Source organism: Caretta caretta, chromosome 21, assembly GCF_965140235.1.
Source record: "Caretta caretta isolate rCarCar2 chromosome 21, rCarCar1.hap1, whole genome shotgun sequence".
NCBI lineage: Eukaryota > Metazoa > Chordata > Testudines > Cheloniidae > Caretta > Caretta caretta.
The window spans coordinates 3,795,695-3,807,503 of record NC_134226.1 but is presented as its reverse complement, the minus strand read 5'-3'; the positions used below and the strand labels follow the sequence as shown (position 1 = coordinate 3,807,503).

At 48.6% G+C, this 11,809-nt stretch overlaps 1 protein-coding gene across 1 annotated transcript; it reads left to right on the top strand.

Annotated features, from left to right (window-relative positions):
* The first annotated feature begins 1,889 nt into the window (after nucleotides 1-1,889).
* Nucleotides 1,890-3,201, top strand: G0S2 (G0/G1 switch 2). The gene is made up of 2 exons (XM_048826481.2): nucleotides 1,890-2,036; nucleotides 2,571-3,201. Exon 2 carries the CDS (start codon nucleotides 2,602-2,604, stop codon nucleotides 2,908-2,910), a length of 309 nt encoding a protein of 102 aa, XP_048682438.1. The 5' UTR covers nucleotides 1,890-2,036; nucleotides 2,571-2,601; the 3' UTR covers nucleotides 2,911-3,201.
* The last annotated feature ends 8,608 nt before the right edge of the window (nucleotides 3,202-11,809 follow it).

Here is an 11,809-nt window from a genome sequence, read left to right as displayed (position 1 = left end):
GCTGTAGCTCACGAAAGCTTATGCTCAAATAAATTGGTTAGTCTCTAAGGTGCCACAAGTACTCCTTTTCAGTTTGCAAAGTGGGATCCACACCCACGCCCCCACCCAGTGGCTCTGCTAGAACAATCTCTTTGACCCTGCTAGACATCACACTGTTTTCTCAACGGAACTTCACTTCTCTTTCCACGATAATCAGCTGGACAAAATTTCCCTCTTAGCGCCACACAGTCGATCTTGACTCTGATATGCTGTTCTCCCTAGCAAACCCACACATGGGGAGCGAGAACAGAATATCCACATTCAACACAACCATCTGGATCTGAGAGGAGACTTCTGCCCAAATTTCCCAAGCAGCTCTGAGGGATTAGAAGGCATCTTGCGGCCTCCTCTAGGCTTTAGCAGGTATTCAGACCCGGAGTCCATAGAGCTGCGTAAGGCTCTTTCAGACAAGGAAGCGTTCTGCACATTGCTCAGCATTCACTGGCCCAGTGGGTGATGTAATCCACTTTACGCTGCTGATGCAATGCCCTTACAGAGCAGGCCACAGAGGAAATGTCAAAGTTCTACAGAACATAAAATAATGTGCTTTAGTTTCACGCTCATTTCAATAGAAAAGATTGCATGCAACTGACTTTCTTTTGGTTTCAGGATAGAAGAACTGAAGGCAAGAAACCAAATTCAGCAAGTGGGGTGGTGGGATGCAGCAGAGAGAGAGAGAGAGAGAGAGAGGGTATGTCTACATTACAGCGACTACAGCGGCTGGAGTGGAGATGCGTCCTACTTGGACAGAAGGGTTTTTTTCCCCAATCGGGATTCAGTGTGGTTAATCCACTCTGAGAAGGGGTAGCTAGGCTAATGGAAGATTTTGTTATATGCAGCATTTAGTCCATGTTGTAACTGAGACAATCCATTTAATCATTCAAAGTGCTCAGTATTCAGCTGCTATTTTTTGCTGCCTCTTTTCCTGCCCATGTTTTGCTGTATCCCTGGACTGTGCAATTTCAACTATATGGTACCAAAAAGAAAGAGATCAATGCATTCCCCAAGCTCCTATGTACATACTGTAAATCAGGGGTTCTCGAACTGGTGGTCGCAACCCGCTGAAGGGTTCTTATGTGGGGGGCCGTGAGCTGTCAGCCTCTACCCCAAACCTGCTTTGCCTCCAGCATTTATAATGGAGTTACATATATAAAAAAGTGTTTTTAATTTATAAGGGGGGGGTCGCAGTCAGAGACTTGCTGTGTGAAAGGTACAAAAGTTTGAGAACCACTGCTGTAAATTACACTTTTCTGAAACACCAGGGGGTCTCTCCCCGAACTTGAAAGTGGGCAGAAGAATAAATTACCTTCCAAGGGCAATATTCCCCCTTTAGAGCCGCACTGCTGCTGACTTTCCCCAAGATCAGGGAGGGACATTACAATGCTTTTTGCAGCAGTTCAGGAGAGATCTGGGCAGATTCCAAACCGTGTGCATTTCACCCATCCGTCCCCCGAAGGGGGTTTATGATTCTGCAGCTGCCCCAGCCCCAGGCGCGACCACCCCTGCACCCCCGCCCAACATAAAGCAAACACACCAACCAGCCCACTCCTCCCCTGCCCGAAACTGGAGCGTGCCGAAACGTTTGCTACGTGACTCCCAGGCTCCAAGCCTGCCCAGAAGCCCCCTCCCACTCCTCGTGCCCAGAGGCTGGATTCGGCTGAGTGATGCCTGCGTGATCCGGCCGCGATCCTTCAGCCCCCCCCCCGGGGTGTCTGCTCCGCAGCTGGCGACCCCAGCCCCCGCAGCGAGCCTCAGGGCAGGGGGGCGGTCACCCAACAGAAACCCTGCGGGCTGCACGCTCCGGGGCCGTGCACAGCCCTGCTGGCACCCAGCCTGCCTGAGCAATGAGGGGCCGGCCCCGGGCGGGGAGGAGCCGCCGGCCAGCCAGGCAGGCGATATAAGGCTGCGGGTGGCTGGGGGAAGCAGCTGCCCAGCTCCAGCCGAGCAGAGAGCGGAGATCCCTGGCTGCGAACCCGCGGAGCGGAGCGCGTCCTGCGGTGAGTACAGAGGGAGCGGGGTGCGGTCCCCTGCCCGCCGAGGGAGCCCCAGGTTATCCAGGGGGAATTTCAGACCCAAATGCCGGCAGTTACTATAGTTAGGGTGACCAGACGTCCCGATTTTATTGGGACAGTTCCGATATTTGGGGCTTTTCTTTTTTTAATAGGGGCTTCTATTACCCCCACCCCGTCCCGCTTTGTCACCCATGTCTGGGAGTTCTTTAAACTCCGCTTCGCAGCAGGGGCTGGCTGGGATGAGCGCCCGTGTGGATGTGGCTGGAGAAAGGCCGAAGGGATCACTGTTGGGGGAGGTTTCTGGACTGCCCATCACCGCCGTAGCCCAGTGTCTGCATTTTCCTGAACTAGACTCTGGGCAATGACCGCGTTAAGAGTGGCCCTGCATGTGCCATGGGTCTGTGCACACTACACAGACTCCACTTTCTTTGGGAAGCGGCCCTGCTGAATGCAGAAGGAAGCAGCACTAGATAGCAGCTGATGGGTATCTGTCTTTTTTTCCCCTCTCTTGCTCTGCAGGTTTTGTGACCTTCCAGGTCTGCGGCCCGAGATGGAGACCATGCAGGAGCTGATTCCCTTTGCCAAAGAAATGCTCAGCCAGAAGCCCAGCAGAAAGATGGTCAAGATCTACATGCTGGGCAGCGTGCTGGCTTTCTTCGGGGTGGTTATTAGCCTGGTGGAGACAGTCTGCAGCCCTTTCACTTCTGAAGAGCAACTACAAGAAGAGGAGGAGGAGAAGAGACCTCCCCTGGCAAAAGAGCACACTGTCCCCCAGAAACAGAGGGATTTGATCGTGGAGAAGAGCAAAGAGCAGGATGTAATGCAGAGGAACCTGGTGATCAGGCAGCGTGCATCCTAAGAGAGACTGCCCAGTCAGTGATAGGCCTGCACAAAAGACTGCTGCCCTGTTTGATCTCCAGGTGCGGACTCCAGGGAGAAGGGAATCGACACTGACTGCAAACACAAGGGACTCTAGAGAAGTGACTTCTATTTGCTGCCATGCAGCAGTTGAAAAATGCCACCCATTGAATATGTACCCTTTTGTGGTATACACAGGTGTAACGTGCCCGGCATTTTGCACCATGTTTTTTTTATTGTGAATAAACTTTACAAATATATTTTGCATTATAAATAAATATTTTATACATCACCAAGCCTCTTTCTTTTGTCAGCCTTCAAAGAGGGATGGAGTCTTAATCCAGCTAAAGTTATTGAAGTAAATTCTTCACAGCAGCAGCCTAATGCCTCCTGGTGGGTGGTGTTTATCAGGGCACTTAGGGAAGTGTCCTAAGTTTGGCAGTGAAACAGTTGCTGAATGCTGTCACCTTCCAATTAGTACACACACGCACTCAACAACGTGAGAGCTTGTTTGTTTTTCTTAAGCCTACAGGTTAGGAGTTCTTTCCCACATCCCTCGCCCAAAAATAATGCACTGACTTTTTTATACAAAACCGCTATTACTCATATCCTTGTATTTACAATCATACACTGGTTGGTTGGTTTGGGTTTTTTTTAAGAATGGAGGTGGGGGAATGTAGCCAGATGGTGATCTCTTGTTACATGGGTGTAAATGCAGAAAGGGATATCTGGCCCACTCTGTCTTATTTCTAACAAGCTGCAGGACTAATGAAAAGAGCCCGATCCTGCCTCCATTCATGTTTATGGCAAAACGGTCAAGGACATTTATACCCACCTCTTACATAGCACTTTTCAGTACCATTATCCCCATTTTGCAGAGGGAGCAACAGACACAGAGCAGTGAAATGACTTGTCCAAGGCCACCAACCAGGCCAGTGGCAAAGCTGGGAACAGAACTCACGTCTTTGAGTCCCAGTCCAGTGCTCTACCCACTAGGACACACTGTTCTCACCAGACTGTCCTATGGTCACAATTTTCCTGCAATTTCTCACCTGCATGGTCTTGAATGCAGCGGACTGTTAGCACCACATGCTTTAATTAACAAGCGAGTAGGTTAACCGTTTCCACTGTCCTTTAAAAATAAAAGATTGGTGCACATATGCTACATGTAACACAATGCTAGCAAACTCTCCCCTTCAGAAGTCAATGGGTCATCCAACTATGGGAGGGACAGTTTTAAATGTTGGTTTCTACTTGCTAGAAGTTAGAAGCTGCAATGCTATCTCCAGTGCCCCCAAAGAGGCAGGGTAAACATTACGTGCTGTATATAGCATCAGGAAAGCACACAAGCATTATGCCTCTGTCTAGCCCCAAGGGGAAAAAAGATCCCTTTTCTAATTGCTACAGAGGACAGAAGATAGTGGAAACAAAAAAGATAAGAAAACAGGAAAGAACATGCTGCTCTCACTAGAAAGATCCTGTATGGTTTCTAGATGCTAGTGTTATTTTAAGAATAAAAACATCGATCAACTTCACCCTTTCATCTGTGTAACCAACACCTGTTGTCAAAAAGGGCACATTATTTGGGGAGAATGTCCCTGAGCCTGTGAAAACGTCATATTCTGAATTAAACACAAGGGTGCACATACATTTTCCATCTGCGGAAAAAACTGGGATAGAAGTCAACATAAAATAGCACTTGAGAAATATCGTGTTTTATGTGCCAATCAAGCATTACTCAGGGTTTCAATTTCCCAGACAAGACAGACATGGGCCACTGCCTCATTCACTTCACTGACTGCTGCATGTGCAAAGGTGATGGCACAATTTAGCCTGAAGAAAACAGCTGAACCATGTCCCTGAATAATGCCAGATCAAGGACATGGATAGTTTTACAGCATACACAGATCCTTATGCTGCAGAAGGCTTGTTGTAGTGGAAAGAAAAACTTTGGGCCCATACTCCAATCCCCTTACTCACCTCGCTGCCCAGTCATGTACCTTACTTCAGAAACAGTCTTATTGAAATTGATTTTTGTTTTGTTTTTACAGCTCCAGTGGGGACCTGAGCTATGGTCAGGGCTCCTAGGGACCACAAGTGTGAATTTGATTTAAATAAGAAGCCAACTGGATCTTGACTTGATTCAAGACTTTTTGGCTTCAAACTCTCTCAACATCTTACTCATTCACAGGACTAGACCAGCTTCACAGGTTACACCTGGTGCAGGACAATAGGGAAACCTAGAAAATGAAGAGAAACATTTCTTCTTTGCTGTCATGACAGGAGACCACTGTTCAAAGGCTTTGGATGAAGCCTCTCTGTTGGATGACCTGAATTTAATATGAGCCAGTGATTATTTTTATCATCCTCCAACTCTATGCAAAGGGGCATTTCATTTGGTCTGGGATGACTGGGAGAGGGTAATCCTGTCCTTCCACCCACTCCCCCTTTGAATAAAAATAGAGTTATCTAATTTCAGGGTTTATGAGCTTAAAGCAGAGAGATTTGTGCAACTGTCAAAATAGCTGCACTTTAGGCAGCTAATGGGATTAGACAGCTAGAATAGGCTTGACTACGCCAATATGTCTAGAATCGTCCAAGCAAGTCCTTCCTTCCAGTATGCAGCCTTCTGATCTACTGTGACCCTGGAGGTCATCCCTTTGCAAATATTTCCCCCAAAGGTCAATCTGAAAAATCAGTTCTGTATCTCATTGATTCTGCAACAGGAGTTTGCGCTTAGTGCACAGAAAACCGTGGCTTTCTACAGCCATGCAAATTAAGCAAGTGTCAGTGGCTAAACTGCCGTGCAATAATGCCCGGGCAAAGTTTAACATCAAGCCATGTGTAGTAGATCCAGTGCTTGTGAATTCAAAATAATGTCATGGTAACAGTGGTAGGTTGCAGGAATCACCCACTAAAGAAGAGGTTTCAACAAACCCCACCTTCTACATTATGGCTGGAATTTTCAAAGTGGCCTGTCATTTTGGTGCTTCAGTTTTTGAATCCCCAACTTGAGGTACCTGGCAATTTAATGCACCTTAACTCATGGATCCAAAACCAGGAATTCTTGTAATGTTTTGGGGCTATACAAACAGCCCAAACACTGTCATTTGCAACTAAATGCCATAAGTAAATTGTATCTGTCAGATACAGAAGATAGAGTGTTGTATCTGCACCATACATGTCCATTTGCAACTTCCAAAAAGATAGAGGGATTTTTTTTATTAATGTGGGCTATTGGGATATAGCTAAGAGCACTGGGATGGAATTGATTAGAGGGACATGTACGCTCAAACTCAGGAAAGGCTCCTAATGGTGACGTTTATAGTGTGAAATAACATCACTTGGACCATTTGAAATTGGACTGTGCTAAAGCATTTGGGGCTAAGCTTTAGGAAAAACCCTGCATTGTCTAAAGGATGAATGAATCCCCTAATATGGCAGGTGTTAATTTCTATTATTCTGTTCCATTTAGGACAGATCTAAATTCTGCTTTTTCTAAGCAACGAATCAGGAAAAATCCCCTGGCACGTTACATCCCCAGAGACTGCAGCTGGAGTGAGATCTGGTGTATGGCTTCCCCCAGGCTCACCATGCACATCTCAGAAGAGGTTATGTTAACGCTGAGACTTTACTCAGACCTTGGTAGCATGATAGAGCTGAACACTGCCGCAGGCACCATGACCTTCTCTGACCTGCCAATGCACCGCAAGAGTATGGGAGGCTTGTTTTTTAGAAATGCCTAACTTGCTATTTGCAGGTTGGGGTCTGCTTGGATCAAGGGCCTCCCAACTAAATTTAGGACTTCAGCAATCAACACCTCGAGAGAAACAAGCCAGGTTTTTTTTTCAAGGGCACAGGGAGCGTGGCCAGTGGCCAGGGCTCCTCCAGGCAGGCTGTAGTCAGGGTCCTGGAGATGATCTTTCCCAGGAGTGAGTTGGGTTAGGTCACCCAGCAGATATGAACATCACAAACACACTGTTCCCCCTGTACTAGCAATGTGCAAACTCTGACAGTACTTGTACGTGGGGACTCTCACTGAGACCTTTGAACAGGAATAGCACCTGAAACCTTCCCCAATCTCACCTCTACACCGGCCTTCCCACCTTCTCTGCTTAACACACATCTCCACACCATTTGCCAAGCCTGTACCCATAAGGGCGTTTTGCCGCTTCATTAATCCAAGATTTACCACATAACTGGGACGAGGCTTGACACTGGAATGAGGTTTGTCAATGAGGTGAAGTAGTCCGAGGAGTGGAGTGCCAGTCCCTTTGGAACAGTACAGGCAGAGCTGCTCCCCTTCCAGACTTTCTCCCTGGAGAACTAGCAAGGCAAGCCAGCTTTTCCCAAACTCCAGGAGCGCTCTTCTAGGGGCCAGAACACCTTCTACCCCCTCCCATCACCTGAACATCGCACCTAATCCAACTGCTGCCCCTGCAATGGCTTCACACGAGGGCTGATTGGTCCCAAAGCATAAGGCCCTCAAAGCTCATAAGAAACACACTGGCTGCAACTGAGCCCAAACCTCTCAGATACACAGCAGATTCCCATGCACCGGCCACTGCATTTGCACTACCAGGCACTGTCCGGCTACTTGTTTCCCCAACTTGCTCTTTCATGGTTTCGACTGAGTTTCCCAAATCACCTCTGGAATGATCCAGTGGCTCAGGGGGCTGAGTGAACTGACTGTCGTCTCAGGCACACGTGTGTTTGAGAAAACACAATCAGCTCCCAAAAGGCAATGGTGCAATGTTCCTCGTGGCCATGCTCATACATGGCATTGCACGGTGGCGGGGCTCGGGCTCACATACAGGATAGAAGGCATTTGAGGCATGGCTGGCCGCTCTTGGAGCCCTACTGTCTACGCTGACCCTGCAGTTAGACCTTCACCTACACAAGCACATTTAGAACATATTTTTCAATGCCAGCTACCCTGATGCTGAAAAACAAACACTAAGTTGTCTTGGGAGCTCAGGTTCGATGGCCCATTCAGTCCTGACCCCTGCTAACACTGCGCCAAGTAGTGCCCTGGTGATGCACACCTCTGGGCATTCTGAGCTGCACTGCACCTGCCTTTTGTTGAGTAATGATCTAAGGCTCGATTGTAACCAATAATGACCAGGAAGTGACATGCCCGTGTCCCATTCCCAAAGCCCAGGACAGCCTCTCGAAAGTTTAGCTGGTAACATCAGCTTTTTCTTTATGATGAAAAAGAAGCAAAGCTGCTCTTTTAAAAAAGCCATTTTAATTTCTGCCAAACTATTGAGAGCCCATCAGTTTTGCCTTGCATGCATAAACCTGACTACATTTTTCTCCTGTTCACTGTATTTGCCTCTAATACTCAGGCCATGGGTGGCTTGTGTGGGGAGGGAAGCTACAGCAGATATGATTTGCAGCTTCACTGACCATCCATCAGGACATTTAAAAATGCACCTTTAAATTTACATTAAATCCTCTCTCTAACGTGCTGTGGGTCTCAAGGAGTGGAAAGCATCCCCTGTGCAGAATGGCCAGCATAACGTCTATGCACCACTTATTTCCTTCAAGTGGGGTATAAATTGGACTTAAATGATACAGAGCTGACCCTCTGCACCAGGATGCATTTCTCCAAAGGGGAACAAATACAATAATGCCGCTGAGGTTTGTTCAGAAGTGGCAGCGTATTCTGCATGCTGCCAATACGCTCACTTCAAGGGCACGCTAAACTTGCTCTCATAAATACTTTACTATCAGGTTGCTGGTCTTTGGCTATGTGCTCTGCATACCTCTGGGCTAATTTAGAAGCTATGGGCGATAAAGGGAATGAGAGGTGGTGCCTGGTACACGTGCGCATGTTAGAAATGTGAGTAATAGTTATAAGATCTGCCCCTTTGGCAGGCCTTCTCAACCAAGGAGGGTGTGTTCATAGCAGCAGCAGCCGGCAGAAAGGTGCTGTTCAGGAATGACATTCTACATTTGGAGAGCAAACTTTGCTGCCTCAGTTTGGTCTCCAAATAAGTGAAACCGAAGTCTTGTTCCTTGGCAAAAGCAAATTGTTAAATAGTTCACAGCAAAAAAGTTAGCAAAGTGAAAAAAGATTTCAATGGAAAATTCTCGACCAGTTCTAGAGCATAGTTCTGCATGCTGGAGTCTAAAGAATCCACAGTGGGGGGCGGGGGAGGGGGCTTCTTGTCAGTCTTTCTGCTTCCATCCTTTCCCAGGCCATCCCAGTGCCTGGCGACCAGCTCTGAGGCCTTGTAAGGCTCACAGTGAACCTGAAGCACCGAGCTGATCAAATGCTGTAAAAGAAATCACGTGGGGATATGAGGAGGCCTCTCCCTGCAGACACAGGCCTGGGAGCCAGTGACTTCTGGGTTCTAATCCCAGTGCTGACACCGGGCCCTGGGCAGGTCACTTCCTTTCTCTCCGCAACCGTTCCCCCGGTTTTTCAAATGAGAAATAGCAACACCTGTTAATCCTCCCAAAGCACCTGAGAGCCAGAAAATGTCTGTACTGTACTCTGAGGGTGTAAATAGCTACAGAAGGGCCTATTATGTTTAAGGAGGGTGTTAGATTTCAGGCAGCACTCAATCCCCTCCCCGTGAGCACCTCCAGTTATTCAGGGGCTAGGGGACTGACAAGTAGGTACCCATTGTCCCCCCTCAGCCCCGCTGTACCCTCTGGCAGCACCCCAAGTCCGCCTGGGCATTTGCTGTGGGTGGAATGCTGCTTCCAGCCAGCGGGAAGGGGACTGAAGAAAGACCTGGTGACAGAAGGACAGCTGCTGAACAGTAGCGTTTCCCTCAGGAAGGCAGCGTTAGCCCATGATCCACCGTGCAGCCTTTGACTCCCCCTATCCAGGAGCTACCTGGGAAAGAGCATATTAATTACACTAGCAGATGATGTTAAACCGGGGGGGGGGGGGTCATGAGCCCGAGTGAGGACAGAGGACCTTGAGAAAAATGGGCAGGAAATAACATGAGACGGACGGAACATCAGGTGACAGACTTTATGAAATGCTACTAAACTTTTATCTTCAGAAAAGGCTTCCCCCCATCACCTCCTCCTCACCGAACACCCCCAGCAAAAACAGCCTGAAACCAACAAGTCAAAGAACCAAACAACAAACAACATTTAAAAAAACTCTACCCAAGCAAAGATTTTACCCTGAGAAGGGAGAAGAGCCAGAGACTCCACGGAGCTCACTAAGGACGTCACTATTGATTTTACACAGAAGGCGATCAGACAGCATGGTGCTGGCAGCGGTGTAAAACCAGCCATTAGATAAAGTGTTCTGATTACCCAGGGGACTGGTGGGGGCACTAAGCCACAGACGCCAAGTGGGATGGAGAAACCTGGGAAGGGTGACAGTCAGCAAACGAGGTGAGCTCCTGTTTCTGCGTAGCCTCCAAAACAGGCCCGTGTGATCTGGGACCGCACCACATACCCTGCTCTCCAGGGAGGCCACGCCAGGGATACTGGGCTCAGCTCTGTGGTATGTAAATGTTTAGACAAAGTGAAAGGATGGAGGGATCTAGAGGAAACAGCGAGGACCTAAAACAGTTCAGTTTGACAAAATAATGGGCAGGTGCTAATCCCCCCTAAGTCTTGGAAGGGAGTACAGTACCACACCACACCGTGGTGGGAGATGAATAACTATGGGGGCATTAGGAATTACAGGAGGCAATTAAAGAACAGGATATTTGGAGTAAATAGCAGGAAGGCAAAGCCTCCTCAGTGAGAGCCAGGCTGCAGAAGAACCTCCCAGGGAAATGATAGAAGACCCATTGGTTCAGAGGCGTACAGTTAGACTGGATAAACAACTCGGAAATGTCCTATAGGGGACAAACCTGCCTTGCTGGAGAAGGACTGGGCCAGATAGGACATTTTCCATCTCTAGCTCCCATACGTCTAGGGTAAATCCAAATCACTAGTTCCCCACAGGTTTCCATACTAACCAACGCCATTAATGGTTTCTTCTGAAAAAAGCCCAGCTACTGGGAGGTGCCTCAGAGGCCAGCAGCCAAGAGTCCCACCTTTGATTCTCCTGCTGAGTGTGTTAGCACCTCCCGCTGCCCAGCTGTTACAATTAGAGTCAAAGCAGCCTCGAGGCTGGAGCTCGAAAGCAGCAGCAAATGTCAGCTTCGCAGGGAGGGCGATCGGATCCCTGTCAACTCCCCACAAGGCCCGCGGGACACAGTTGGGCAGCACCTGAACCAAGAGGGGCTGTCAGACCTAAGCATTACACCAGCCCTGCATTTGACATTGTTTGCACTGTTGAAAACGCTCTCAGCCCAGAGCGCAGACTCTGAAGCCCACCCCAGTCCATAGGCTTCGGAGCTTGAGCCCCAGCCCAAGCCACCACTTCAAAGCACCGTCTCCACAGCTAGTCTCCGAGAACTAGTACAAGCTTGCGTCTGTCAACTTGGGCTGGGAAGCTTGCTTCCGACGGCTGTATAGACACACCCCAAAGCACTGGACTGGGAATCAGGAGACAGGGTTCTACTCTTGGCTCTGCCAGGGACCTGGGGTGAGGAATTTCCCTTTTCTGTGCCTCTGTTTCCCCTCCCACCCTTTGCCTATTCTGGGTATTTAGACTGCGAGGTCTTTGGGGGCAGGGGCAGTCACGCTTTGTGTGTTTGTTCAGAGTTTTGCATGATGGGGATCTGAGATCAGCTGAGGCCACGAGATGCTACAAATACAAATAACAATAGTACCTAAGAGACTGACTTGCCCATCCCACATAACATAGTATCTGGCCCCCATCGCTGAATGCCTCACCATCTTGAACGTTTTTATCCTCAACACCCCCTGGAGAGGTACGGACGTACTATTATCCCTGTTGTACAGAGGCGGAACTGAGGCAGGGAGAGATGAAGGGCCAGATTTCCAAAGGTATTTAGGGGCCTAACTCTCAC